Below are 14,761 nucleotides of genomic sequence, written 5' to 3'. Positions count from 1 at the left end.
AGCCCGCTCAACCCCAACGCCAGCCGCTCAACCCCAACGCCAGCCGCCCAAGCCCCAACGCCACGCCAGCCGCTCAAGCCCCAACGCCAGCCGCTCAAACCCCAACGCCAGCCGCGAAGCCCCAACGCCAGCCGCTCAAGCCCCAACCCAACGCCAGCCCCAACGCTCGCTCAAGCCCCAACGCCAGCCGCTCAAACCCCAACGCCAGCCGCAAACCCCCAACGCCAGCCACGAACCCCCAACGCCAGCCACGAACCCCCAACGCCAGCCGCGAAACCCCAACGCCAGCCTCAAACCCCAACGCCAGCCGCTCAAACCCCAACGCCAGCCGCTCAAACCCCAACGCCAGCCGCTCAAGCCCCAACGCCAGCCGCTCAAGCCCCAACAACCCCAACCCGCTCAAACCCCCAACGCCAGCCGCGAAACCCCAACGCCAGCCACGAAACCCCAACGTCAGCCGCGAAACCACAACGACAGTTGGGAACCCCCAACACCAGCCGCGAAACACCCAACACCAGCCGCGAACCCCCAACGCCAGCCGCGAAACCCCAACGCCAGCCACGAAACCCCAACGTCAGCCGTGAAACCGCAACGACAGTTGGGAACCCCCAACGCCAGCCGCGAAACCCCAACGCCAGCCGCCAAACCCCAACGCCAGCCGCGAAACCCCAACGCCAGCCGCCAAAACTCCCGCCAGCAGCGAAACCCCAACGCCAGCCGCTCAACCCCAACGCCAGCCGCTCAACCCCAACGCCAGCCGCTCAACCCCAACGCCAGCCGCTCAAACCCCAACGCCAGCCGCGAGGCCCCCCAGCCGCTCAGGCCCACCGCCAGCCGAAACCCCAACGCCAGCCGCGAACCGCCAACGCCAGCGCGAACCCCGAACGCCAGCCGTGAAACGCCAACACCAGCTGCAAAACCCCAACGCCAGCCGCGAACCCCAACGCCAGCCCCCAACCCCCAACGCCAGCCGCTAAGCCCCAACGCCAGCCGCTAAACCCACCCCAACGCCAGCTCTGAACCCCCAACGCCAGCCGCACAACCCCAACGCCAGCCGGTCACCCCCAACGCCTGCCGCTCAATCCCAACGCCTGCCGCTCACCCCCAACGCCAGCCGCTCAACCCCAACGCCAGTAGCTCAAGCCCAACGCCAGCCGCTCAACCCCAACGCCCGCCGCCCAAACCCAACGCCCGCCGCCCAAGCCCAACGCCAGCCGCTCAAGCCCAACGCCAGCCGCTCAACGCCCCCAACGCCAGCCGCGCCGCCCCAACGCCAACGCCCCCCAACGCCAGCCGCCCAAACGCCAGCCAGCTCGAACCCCAACGCCAGCCGCTAAAACCCCAACGCCAGCCGCTCAAGCCCAACGCCAGCCGCTCAAACCCCAACGCCAGCCCGCAAAGCCCAACGCCAGCCGCTCAGCCCCAACGCCCGCCGCTCAACCCCAACGCCAGCCGCTCAACCCCAAACGCCAGCCGCTCAAAACCCAACGCCAGCCGCTCAAGCCCCCAACGCCAGCCGCAACGCCAGCCGCCCAACGCCAACGCCAGCCGCGAAACCCCAACGCCAGCCGCTCAAGCCCAACGCCAGCCGCGAAAGCCCCAACGCCAGCCGCTCACCCCCAACGCCAGCCGCTCAAGCCCCAACGCCAGCCGAAAGCCCCAACGCCAGCCGCAAGCCCCAACCCCAACGCCACGCCAGCGCTCAACCCCCCCAACGCCAGCCGCTCAAGCCCCAACGCCAGCCGCTCAAGCCCAACGCCAGCCGCTCAAGCCCCAACGCCAGCCGCTCAAGCCCCAACGCCAGCCGCGAGCCGCTCACCCCAACGCCAGCCGCTCAAGCCCCAACGCCAGCCGCTAAACCCCAACGCCAGCTAAACCCCAACGCCAGTCAGCTAAACCCCAACGCCAGCCGCGAAACCCCAACGCCAGCCGCGAAACCCCAACGCCAGCAGCGAAACCCCAACGCCAGCCACCAACGCCAGCCGCTCAACCCCAACGCCAGCCGCTCAACCCCAACGCCAGCCGCTCAAGCCCAACGCCTGCCGCTCAATCCCAACGCCAGCGGCTCAACCCCAACGCCAGCCGCGCCAGCCGCTCAACCCCAACGCCAGCCGCGAAACCCCAACGCCAGCAGCGTGAACCCCAACGCCAGCCGCGAAACCCCAACGCCAGCAGCCGCAACCCAACGCCAGCCGCCAAGCCCAACGCCAGCCGCTCAACCCCAACGCCAGCCGCTCAAGCCCCAACGCCAGCCGCAAAGCCCAACGCCAGCCGCTCAAGCCCAACGCCAGCCGCTCAACCCCAACGCCAGCCGCTCAACCCCAACGCCAGCCGCTCAACCCCAACGCCAGCCGCTCAACCCCCAACGCCAGCCGCTAAACCCCAACGCCAGCCGCAAAACCCCCAACGCCAGCCGCAAAACCCCAACGCCAGCCTCTGAACCCCAACGCCAGCCTCTGAACCCCAACGCCAGCCTCTGAACCCCAACGCCAGCCTCTGAACCCCAACGCCAGCCTCTGAACACCAACGCCAGCCTCTGAACCCCAACGCCAGCCGCTCAACCCCAACGCCAGCCGCTCACCCCCAACGCCAGCCGCTCACCCCCACCGCCAGCCGCACACGCCCAACGCCAGTCACTCACGCCCAACGCCAGTCGCTCAAGCCCAACGCCAGCCTCTCAACCCCAACGCCAGCCGCGAAGCCCCAACGCCAGCCGTGAAGACCCAACGCCAGCCGTGAAGACCCAACGCCAGCCGCTAAACCCCAACGCCAGCCGCTAAACCCCAACGCCAGCCGCTAAACCCCAACGCCAGCCGTGCAAAACCCCAACCCAGTAGCTAAACCCCAAGGCCAGCCGCAAAACCCCAACGCCAGCCGCGAAACCCCAACGCCAGCCGCTAAAACGCCAGCCGCGAAACCCCAACGCCAGCCGCGAAGCCCCAACGCCAGCCGCAAACCCCAACGCCAGCCGCTCAACCCCAACGCCAGCCGCAAAGCCCCAACGCCAGCCGCCAAACCCCAACGCCAGCCGCCCAAGCCCCAACGCCAGCCCTCAAGCCCAACGCCAGCCGCTCAACCCCAACGCCAGCCGCTCAAACCCCAACGCCAGCCCAAAGCTCAAGCCCCCAACGCCAGCCGCTCAACCCCAACGCCAGCCGCTCAAAAGCCCAACGCCAGCCGCTCAACCCCAACGCCAGCCCCTCAACCCCAGCCGCTCAACCCCAACGCCAGCCGCTCAGCCCCAACGCCAGCCGCGAAGCCCCAACGCCGGCTGCGAAACCCCAACGCAGGCCTCTGAAGCCCCAACGCCAGCCGCGAAACCCCAACGCCAGCCGCGAAACCCCAACGCCAGCCGCGAAACCCCAACGCCAGCCCCGCCAAGACCCCGAAACCCCCACGCCCCGCCCACCCCCAACGCCAGCCGCTCAAGCCCCAACGCCAGCCGCTCAGCCCCAACGCCAGCCGCTCAACCCCAACGCCAGCCGCTCAGCCCCACGCCGCCAGCCGCCAACGCCAGCCCCAAACCCAACGCCAGCCGCTCAACCCCAACGCCAGCCGCTCAAGCCCAACCCCCGCCAGCCGCTCAAACCCCAACGCCAGCCGCTCAACCCCAACGCCAGCCGCTCAGCCCCCAACGCCAGCCGCTCAACCCCAACGCCAGCCGCTCAAGCCCAACGCCAGCCGCTCAAGCCCCAACGCCAGCCGCAAGCCCCAACGCCAGCCGCGAAAGCCCCAACGCCAGCCGCGAAACCCCAACGCCAGCCGCTCAAGCCCCAACGCCAGCCGCTCAACCCCAACGCCAGCCGCTAAAAACCCCAACGCCAGCCGCCGAACCCCAACGCCAGCCGCTCAACCCCAACGCCAGCCGCTCAAGCCCCAAACGCCAGCCGCTCAAGCCGCCCAAACGCCACGCCAGCCGCTCAAGCCCAACGCCAGCCGCTCAAACCCCAACGCCAGCCGCTCAAGCCCCCCAACGCCAGCCGCTCAAGCCCCAACGCCAGCCGCTCAAGCCCCAACGCCAGCCGCTCAAGCCCCAACGCCAGCCGCTCAAGCCCAACGCCAGCCGCTCAAGCCCCAACGCCAGCCGCTCCCAACGCCAGCCGCTCAAGCCCAACGCCAGCCGCTCAACCCCAACGCCAGCCGCTCAACCCCAACGCCAGCCGCTCAACCCCAACGCCAGCCGCTAAAACCCAACGCCAGCCGCTCAAACCCAACGCCAGCCGCTAACACCCAACGGCAGCCGCTCAACCCCAACGCCAGCCGCTCAAACCCCAACGCCAGCCGCTCAAACCCCAACGCCAGCCGCGCAAACCCCCAACGCCAGCCGCGAAACCCCAACGCCAGCCGCTCAGCCCCAACGCCAGCCGCTCAGCCCCAACGCCAGCCGCGAAGCCCCAACGCCAGCCGCGAAGCCCCAACGCCAGCCTCTAAACCCAAACGCCAGCAGCGAAACCCCTATGGCAGACGCGATACCCCAACACCAGCCGCGAACCCCCAACGCCAGCCGCGAAACCCCAACGCCAGCCGCTCAACCCCAACGCCAGCCGCTCAACCCCAACGCCACCCCAACGCCAGCCGCTCACCCCCAACGCCAGCCGCTCAAGCCCCAACGCCAGCCGCTCAACCCCAACGCCAGCCGCGAAACCCCAACGCCAGCCGCGAAACCCCAACGCCAGCCGCTAAACCCCAACGCCTGCTACAAAACCCCAACGCCAGCCGAAACGCCAGCCGCTCAACCCCAACGCCAGCCGCTCAAGCCCAACGCCAGCCGCTCAAGCCCAACGCCAGCCGCTCAAGCCCAACGCCAGCCGCTCAAGCCCAACGCCAGCCGCTCAAGCCCCAACGCCAGCCGCGAAGCCCCAACGCCAGCCGCGAAACCCCCAACGCCAGCCGCGAAGCCCCAACGCCAGCCGCGAAACCCCAACGCCAGCCGCGAAAACCCCAACGCCAGCCGCTAAACCCCAACGCCAGCCGCGAAACCCCAACGCCAGCCGCTAAACCCCAACGCCAGCCGCTAAGCCCCAACGCCAGCCGCGAAGCCCCAACGCCAGCCGCGAAACCCCAACGGCAGAATCTAAACCCCAACGCCAGCCGCTCAACCCCCAATGCCAGTAGCTAAACCCCAACGCCAGTAGCTAAACCCCAACGCCAGCCGCGAAGCCCCAACGCCAGCCGCTCAAACCCCAACGCCAGCCGCTCAACCCCAACGCCAGCCGCGAAGCCCCAACGCCAGCCGCTCAAGCCCAACGCCAGCCGCTCAAGCCCCAACGCCAGCCGCTCAACCCCAACGCCAGCCGCCCAACCCCAACGCCAGCCGCTCAACCCCAACGCCAGCCGCTCAAGCCCCAACGCCAGCCGCGCTCAAGCCCAACGCCAGCCGCGAAACCCCGCCAGCCGCTTAACCCCAACACCAGACGCTGAAACCCCAACGCCACCCGTTAAGCCCCAACGCCAGCCGCGAAGCCCCAACGCGAACCGCGAAGACCCAAACGCAGCCCCGAAACCCCCAACGCCAGCCCCCAAAACCCCAACGCCAGCCGCAAAACCCCAACGCCAGCCTCCAAACCCCAACGCCAGCCGCCAAACCCCAACGCCAGCCGCCAAACCCCAACGCCAGCCGCTAAAGCCCAACGCCAGCCGCGCAACCCCAACGCCAGCCGCTAAACCCCAACGCCAGCCGCGTGAAGCCCCAACGCCAGCCGCTAAGCCCCAACGCCAGCCGCTCAAGCCCAACGCCAGCCGCTCAAGCCCAACGCCAGCCGCTCAAACCCAACGCCAGCCGCTCAACCCCAACGCCAGCCGCTCCAAGCCCAACGCCAGCCGCTCAAGCCCAACGCCAGCCGCTCAAGCCCAAACGCCAGCCGCCCAAGCCCAACGCCCCAACGCCAGCCGCGAAGCCCCAACGCCAACGCCAAGCCCGCCAGCCGCGAAGCCCCAACGCCAGCCGCGCAAAGCCCAACGCCAGCCGCGAAACCCCAACGCCAGCCGCTAAAGCCCCAACGCCAGCCGCTCAAACCCCAACGCCAGCCGATCAAAAACCCCAACGCCAGCCGCTCAACCCCCAACGCCAGCCGCTCAAGCCCAACGCCCTCCGCTCAACCCCCACGCCAGCCGCTCAACCCCAACGCCCGCCGCTAAACCCCAACGCCAGCCGCTCAAGCCCCAACGCCAGCCGCTGTAGCCAGGCTGCCAAGTTTTGTCAGAGCATTTCTGTATTCTAGTTCCTAAAAATGAGCATTTTGCAGTGGAAATTAATATTTTTACACTCAAACACCAGCCGCCAAGCCCCAACGCCAGCTCCTAAACCCCAACGCCAGCCGCTAAACCCCAACGCCAGCCGCTAAACCCCAACGCCAGTAGCTAAACCCCAACGCCAGTAGCTAAACCCCAACGCCAGCCGCAAAACCCCAACGCCAGCAGCGAAACCCCAACGCCAGCCGCTAAACCCCAACGCCAGCCTGCCAAACCCCAACGCCAGCCGCTAAACCCCAACGCCAGCCGCGAAAGCCCCAACGCCAGCCGCGAAACCCCAACGCCAGCCGCGAAACCCCAACGCCAGCCGCGAAACCCCACGCCAGCCAACACCCCAACGCCAGCCGCAAACCCCAACGCCAGCCGCTAAACCCCAACGCCAGTCGCGAACCCCCAACGCCAGCCGCGAAACCCCAACGCCAGCCGCAAACCCCCAACGCCAGCCGCACACGCCAGCCGCTCAAGCCCAACGCCAGCCGCTCAACCCCAACGCCAGCCGCTCAACCCCAACGCCAGCCGCTCAAGCCCCAACGCCAGCCGCTCAAGCCCCAACGCCAGCCGCTCAACCCCCAACGCCAGCCGCTCAACCCCAACGCCAGCCGCCAACCCCAACGCCAGCCGCTCAACGGCAACGCCAGCCGCTCAACCCCAACGCCAGCCGCTCAACCCCAACGCCAGCCGCTCAACCCCAACGCCATCCGCGCAACCCCAACGCCAGCCGCGCAACCCCAACGCCAGCCGCCGCACCCCCAACGCCAGCCGCGAAACCCAACGCCAACGCTCAAAGCCCCAACGCCAGCCGCTCAACCCCAACGCCAGCCGCTCAGCCCCAACGCCAGCCGCTCAAGCCCCAACGCCAGCCGCTCAAGCCCCAACGCCAGCCGCTCAACCCCAACGCCAGCCGCTCAACCCAACGCCAGCCGCAGCCCAAGCCCCAACGCCAGCCGCTCAAGCCCCAACGCCAGCCGCTCAAAGCCCAACGCCAGCCGCCAGCCCCAACGCCAAACCCCAACGCCAGCCGCTCAAGCCCCAACGCCAGCCGCGAAGCCCCAACGCCAGCCGCGAAAGCCCCAACGCCAGCCGCTCAAACCCCAACGCCAGCCGCTCTAAAAGCCCAACGCCAGCCGCTCAACCCCAACGCCAGCCGCTCAACCCCAACGCCAGCCGCTCAACCCCCCAACGCCAGCCAGCCGCTCAAGCCCAACGCCAGCCTCAACGCCCAACGCCAGCCGCGAAGCCCCAACGCCAGCCGCTCAAGCCCCAACGCCAGCCGCTCAAACCCCAACGCCAGCCGCTCAAGCCCCAACGCCAGCCGCTCAAACCCCAACGCCAGCAAACCCCAACGCCAGCCCCAAACGCCCAACGCCAAGCCGCCAACCCCAACGCCAGCCGCTCAAGCCCCAACGCCAGCCGCGCAAGCCCCAACGCCAGCCGCCAAGCCCCAACGCCAGCCGCAAAGCCCCAACGCCAGCCGGTAAGCCCCAACGCCAGCCGGTAAGCCCCAACGCCAGCCGCAAAGCCCCAACGCCAGCCGCTCAGCCCCAACGCCAGCCGCGAAGCCCCCAACGCCAGCCGCTCAAGCCCCCCAACGCCAAGCCCGCTCAACCCCAACGCCAGCCGCTAAAGCCCCAACGCCAGCCCCAACAAGCCCCAACGCCAGCCGCTCAAGCCCCAACGCCAGCCGCCGAAGCCCCCCAACGCCAGCCGCTCAAAACCCCCAACGCCAGCCGCTCAACCCCAACGCCAGCCGCGAAAACCCCAACGCCAGCCGCTCAACCCCAACGCCAGACGCCAAACCCCAACGACAGCCGTGAAACTACAACGCCAGTCGCGAACCCCCAACGCCAGCCGCGAATCCCCAATGCCAGCCGTCGAAACCCCAACGCCAGCCGCGAAAACGCGAAAACCCAACGCCAGCCGCTAAACCCCAACGCCAGCTGCTAAAACCCCAACGCCAGCCGCCAAACCCCAACGCCAAACCCCAACGCCAGCCGCGAAGCCCCAACGCCAGCCGCTAAACCCCAACGCCAGCCGCTAAACCCCAACGCCAGCCGCGAAACCCCAACGCCAGCCGCGAAACCCCAACGCCAGCCGCGAAACCCCAACGCCAGCCGCGAAACCCCAACGCCAGTCGCTAAACCCCAACGCCAGCCGTGAAGCCCTAACGCCAGCCGCGAAGCCCCAACGTCAGCCTCTAAACCCCAAACGCCAGCAGCGAAAACCCCAACGCCAGCTGCGAACCCCCAACGCCAGCCGCTCAACCCCAACGCCAGCCGCGAATCCACAACGCCAGCCGCGAAGCCCCAACGCCAGCCGCGAACCCCAACGCCAGCCGCGAAACCCCAACGCCAGCCACGAAACCTCCCCCGCCAGCCGGGAAATCCTAACGCCGGCTGCATAACCCCCACCACCAGCCAGCGAACAACCAACGCCAGCCGCGAACCCCCAACTACAGCTGCTAACCCCCAACGCCAGCCGCGAAACCCCAACGCCAGCCGCTCAACCCCGCCAGCAGCTAAACACCACCGCCAGTAGCTAAACCCCAATCCCAGTAGCTAAATCCCACCTCCAGTAGCTAAACCCCAACGCCAGCCGCTAAAACCCCAACGCCAGCCGCTCAAGCCCCAACGCCAGCCGCTCAAGCCCCAACGCCAGCCGCTCAACCCCAACGCCAGCCGCTCAACCCCCAACGCAGCCGCTCAAGCCCAACGCCAGCCGCTCAAACCCCAACGCCAGCCGCTCAACCCCCAACGCCAGCCGCTCAACCCCAACGCCAGCCGCTCAACCCCAACGCCAGCCGCTAAACCCCAACGCCAGCCGCGAAACCCCAACGCCAGCCGCGAAACCCCAACGCCAGCCGCGAAGCCCCAACGCCAGCCGCGAAGCCCCAACGCCAGCCGCGAACCAGCAGCGCCAGCTGCGAACCCCCAACGCCAGCCGCGAACCCCAACGCCAGCCGCGAAACCCCAACGCCAGCAGCAAACCCCAACGCAAGCCGCTAAACCCCCAACGCCAGCCGCTCAAAGCCCCCAACGCCGCCAAGCCAAGCCCCAACGCCAGCCGCTCACCCCCAAGCCAGCCGCTCAAGCCCAACGCCAGCGCTCAACCCCAACGCCAGCGCGCTCAAGCCCCAACGCCAGCCGCTCAAGCCCCACGCCAGCCGCTCAAGCCCCAACGCCAGCCGCTCAACCCCAACGCCAGCCGCCAAGCCCCAACCCAGCGCCAGCCGCGCTCAAGCCCCAACGCCAGCCGCTCAAACCCCAACGCCAGCCGCTCAAGCCCCAACGCCAGCCGCTCAACCCCCAACGCCAGCCGCTCAAGCCCCAACGCCAGCCGCTCAAGCCCAACGCCAGCCCAAGCCCGCCAGCCGCTCAAGCCCCAACGCCAGCCGCTCAACCCCAACGCCAGCCGCTCAAGCCCCAACGCCAGCCGCTCAAGCCCCAACGCCGCCAAGCCCAACGCCAAACGCCCCACCAACGCCAGCCGCTCAAGCCCCAACGCCAGCCGCTCAAGCCCCAACGCCAGCCGCTCAAGCCCAACGCCAGCCGCTCAGCCCCAACGCCAGCCGCTCAACCCAACGCCAGCCGCAAGCCCCAACGCCAGCCGCAAAGCCCCAACGCCGCGCAAGCCCCAACGCCAGCCGCTCAAGCCCCAACGCCAGCCGCTAAACCCAACGCCAGCCGCGAAGCCCAACGCCAGCCGCGAAACGCCCCAACGCCAACGCAGCCGCGCAAGCCCCAACGCCGGCCGCGAAGCCCCAACGCCAGCCGCTCAAGCCCCAACGCCAGCCGCTCAGCCCAACGCCAGCCGCTCAAGCCAACGCCCGCTCAGCCCCAACGCCAGCCGCTCAAGCCCCACGCCAGCCGCTCAAGCCCCAACGCCAGCCGCTCAAGCCCAACGCCAGCCGCTCAAGCCCCAACCCAGGCCGCTCAAGCCCAGCCAACGCGCTCAAGCCCAACGCCGGCCGCTCAAGCCCAACGCCGGCCGCGAAGCCCCAACACCGGCCGCGAAGCCCCAACGCCGGCCGCTCAAGCCCCAACGCCAGCCGCTCAACCCCAACGCCAGCCGCTCAACCCCAACGCCAGCCGCTCAACCCCAACGCCAGCCGCCCAAGCGCCGGCCGCCAACGCCGCCGCCGCAAGCCCCAACGCCAACCCCGCCAGCAAAGCCCCAACGCCAGCCGCGAAGCCCCAACGCCGGCCCCGATCCCCTCCTTCACAACGATCCTGCCTTACCCGCAAATTTACCTCGGGCCAGACTCCGCAAACACTGTGGAAGGAGTTCTCCCCCAAACCACCCCAGGAAATATAGTATTTAAAAACATAATGTACCAAGAAATGTACTTACCACGGTATCGGTACACAAACTCCATTCTTCTCTTTGCTTCCTAACATACCCTTCAGATCATGGCAATCCCTATTTGAAAAACCCGCCGAGAAACATGCGCAGTACAGCAAAGGCAGAATTTCAGCTGCCTTCAGCTCCTCTTGAAATGACGGTTGAAAGGGATGGTGAATTATGCCTACCTAAGAGGTCGATCTCTTAGATAGGCATAATTCTCCCATGCCTTTACTATTTATATTTAATGATTACCATGTCATAATTTTAGTCAGGGTAGGCAGTGCCTACCTTGCATACCCTGACGGCATGTGCCTGTTTTGCACCATATACAGTTGAGAATACCTGATGTTGACCTGGCTGGGATTTTCCTTCTGGCAGTGCGAGCAGAAATATGTCATTCGATTATTCTCACCAAGGCGGCAGACAATGATTTTACCACGGCACTGTCTGCACGTGGAGCGCTTGTAAACTCTGAAATGTTTGTACAAGGCTGACCCAATCTTCTGACACTAAAAAATAGAAAATCAATTACATGATTGCAGATAGGTTAGGCTGATTCAGAGAAATAATCTCTTTGCAATGTTTAAAAAATAGAGCTCAAACTGTACTGACAAGTTGTTTGACCCATGGTGATTGTACTGAAGCAAAAGAGATCTTGATATTTACCATATGGGCATGTAAGATTTTAAACATTGTCATTGTATAGATCGAACAAAACTGCATTCATTATTGTTTTAATTTTACAAGAACATAACCATTTCGCTGGTCATTGTGAAAGGATTAAGGGCCTGTCCCACTTAGCTATTTTTCGGCAACTGCCAGCATCATGGATTGACGTATCAGGGTCGCCGAAAGATTTTGAACATTTCAAAATCCAGCAGCGACAAAAAAAATGTTGTGACACTTCATCACGCCACGTCACGCTGTATCACGCCGCAACTTTTTCGGTGACCTGATACGTCAGTCAGTGATGCCAGCAGTCGCCGAAAAAATTGCCAAGTGGGACAGGCCCTTAAGGATGATCATCAGTTGCTTTATCATCCCGACTTCCTGATTGTTGACAAGCTCTCTATTGTACCAACCCAATCGTCAATTAACAGAGCCACTCCTTCACCATTTCATGTCTCCTTGCTGTCCTTTTCTAATTTCAAGTCAAGTCAAGTCAATTTTATTTCTACAGCACATTTAAAAGCTACTCTCGTTGTCCAAAGTGCTTTACATCAATGCAGGTACTAAAGGGCCTGTCTAACCAGCATGCGATAGCATGCGTCTAGCACGACCAAACGTAGTCGCTTGAAGCGTACAGCCTTGCGGGGCCGGTCAAATTTCGATCGGCGGAGGCGTATGGAGTTGTGCGGGGCTGGCCCCGACATCACGCGGGGCTCCAAAAATCTTGCACTGTGTGAAAATCCCACGCAACAACGGCCTGTCGGCCCGCAGCCATATTGAGGCCGTACGCAGCGTCTCGACGTCGTATGCAGCTTCTTGATGCCGTACGCAACGTCTTGATGCCGTACGCCTAGTGCGTGGCGTTGTGCGATGACGTTATCGCCTGGTATGTCATTGCGTGATGACGTCACCGCCCAACGCCGTGCGACGTCCAAATTCAGTCGGTCCGCCTTCTGCCCAGCTGATTCGTGAGTATGATGTCGGGACCAGCCCCGCACAACTCCATACGCCTCTGTGGTTGGAATTGGGACCGGCCCGGCGAAGCAGGAACGCCTCAAGCCACCACGTTTGGTCGCGCTAGACGCATGCAATCGCATGCTGGTGGGACAGGCCCTTAACGTGATACTTACAATGGTACATAGATCTAACAATACATACATAAATACATACATACAGCGCTCCCTCAGAGGACCTCAGCAAATGCTTGCGAGTAGAAATAGGTTTTGAGTCAAGACTTAAAGGAGTTGATGGAGGGTGCGGTTCTGATGAGAAGAGGGATGCTGTTCCACAGTCTAGGTGCTGCAACCGCAAAAGCACGGTCGCCCCTGAGCTTAAACCTGGACCGCGGGATAGTCAGTAGCCCCAAGTCGGCAGACCTGAGGGACCTGGAGGTAGTATGGTGGGTTAGCAGAATTTTGATGTAGGTGGGGGCAAGCCCCTTAAGGGCTTTGTATACATATAGGAGCTTGAAATTGATTCTATACCACACTGGGAGCCAGTGGAGACGGGCCAGAATCGGGGTGATGTGGTCTCTTTTACGGGTGCCCATCAGAAATCTCGCTGCGGCATTTTGGACCAATTGCAGGTGGGACAGGGACGATTGGCTGATGCCAGTGTATAGGGAGTTCCAGTAATCAAGGCGGGAGGAGATAAATGCGTGGATGATCTTTTCAAGGTTGTCAAATTGGAGGAATGGTTTGATTTTTAGCTATCGTGCGAAGCTGGAAGCTAGCTTTTACCACAGCATTGACTTGTTTGTCAAACTTCAATGCGGAGTCAAATATTACGCCAAGGTTTTTGACGTGCGGTTTGAGTAAGGAGGTTAGGCTTCCAAGGATGCCTGCTATCGTTTCCATGGAGTCCGAGGGGCCGAGTAGGATGACCTTAGACTTCCTCTCGTTTGGTTGGAGGAAGTTCTGCGGCATCCAACACTTTTTATCCTCGAGGCAGTGCATATGGCTGAGTAGATTTGATCGGTTGTTGGGTTTCAGGGGGAGATAGAGCTGTGTATCGTCTGCATATTAGTGGAAGGAAATGCCGTGCCGTTGAATGACTTGGCCTAGGGGGAGCATATACAGAGAGAAGATAATTTGTACTATTTCATCCATTAATGGTTGAGTTGAGTTCACAGTAAGCAATATATTTTTTCAATTATTCTGAGTTTGCCTTAAATTAAAGAGCTTTTATTTTTTTCTTTCCTTTTCAAGTCTAAATCGTCAAATGATATTAATTGTGCTTATGAACTCGAGAATGACCAAATATTTCAAAAATATAGGGCCTTTTAAGCGTTAACATAAGCAAATAAAAACAGTTGTTTTGACGGGTGGCAGTGGCGCAGGAGTAGAGTTGTTGCCGTACAGCACGAGTGACCTGGGTTCGATCCTGACTAAGGGTGCTGTCTGCATATGGTTTGTACGTTCTACCTGTTACAGCGTGGGTTTTCTCCGGGTGCTCTGGTTTCCTCCCACATTCCAAAGACATGCAGGTTTGTAGGTTAATTGGCTTTGCAAATTGTCCCAAGTGTATAGGATAGAACCAGTGAATGGAGGATCATTGGTCGGCGGGGACTGTGCGCTGAAGGTCCTGTTTCCATGCTGTATCTCTAAACTAAGCTAAAAAAAATTCTCTGAAATTCTGATATTTGTGTGATAGTGGTGTAAACTTAAGTGAACAACATAACTAATAATCCTTACTTGTATTTTATTCTTGAAGACTAATTAAAGTCACTTTAAAAATATAAAGCACAGATATATTTTAATATCACAACTTTTGTTAAAATAGATTAAATGCTATGCATAATTCAATAATGGTACATTTTGGTCTCAGATATCTGTCAAATGTGCAGAAGATTTTAGATATGAACCATCCCACACATTCTACACCAGGTACTTGAGTACAGAAATTCTTTTTAAAATGATTCGAAAACACAATTCATTTTTGGAAAGATACATATTCTTACCTTATAAAACAAAATTGTGAAGTCTCGAGTCATTCTTATAAGGTGATGTATTTGTTCAGTGGATAATTGGCAAATCTGCAAGATAGGGCAATTAACCTGATAAATGATTTACCGAATAAAGTATAGATATTTGATTATAAATACCTAGAAATAACTGCCGTGATAATGAAAATACCTTTGAATCATTAAATAATTCACTTCAAAGCATGATTCATGGACATCCAAAACCCAGTAATATAAAACGTCACCTTGTGGTTAGATATCCATTTAAACCTTGGGGTCCACATACCCCAGTTTGCTTCAACAGCGCCGAAGTAGAGATGGTTGAAAACTTCAAATTCCGAGAACATCTGGACCACCCATATTGGAGCAATGACTAAGGAAGCACACCAACACCTCTCCTTCCTTGGAAAGCTTCAGGGCCTGTCCCACTTACGCAGTTTTTTCAGCGACTGCCAGCACATGTCGCAAAGTGCGCATGTATGGTTGTGAGTAGTCGATCAAAGAGTCGTACCTTTTTCTGATCGCCATTGGATTTTC

The 14,761-nt window shown here is 61.8% G+C and overlaps 1 protein-coding gene across 1 annotated transcript in view; it reads right to left on the bottom strand.

The window, feature by feature from the left end:
- LOC129694317 (endonuclease 8-like 3) overlaps positions 1-14,761 on the bottom strand; it is a 36,640-nt gene that overhangs the window by 7,635 nt on the left and 14,244 nt on the right. The window contains exons 5-6 of the mRNA XM_055631020.1: positions 14,222-14,296; positions 10,936-11,102 (exon numbers count right to left, since the gene is read on the bottom strand). Coding sequence (XP_055486995.1) covers positions 10,936-11,102; positions 14,222-14,296 — 242 coding nt within the window. The remainder of the gene's footprint in view (positions 1-10,935; positions 11,103-14,221; positions 14,297-14,761) is intronic.

The sequence above is a fragment of the Leucoraja erinacea genome, unplaced genomic scaffold, assembly GCF_028641065.1.
Source record: "Leucoraja erinacea ecotype New England unplaced genomic scaffold, Leri_hhj_1 Leri_61S, whole genome shotgun sequence".
Lineage (NCBI taxonomy): Eukaryota > Metazoa > Chordata > Chondrichthyes > Rajiformes > Rajidae > Leucoraja > Leucoraja erinaceus.
This window is presented reverse-complemented; position numbering and strand designations above follow the sequence as displayed.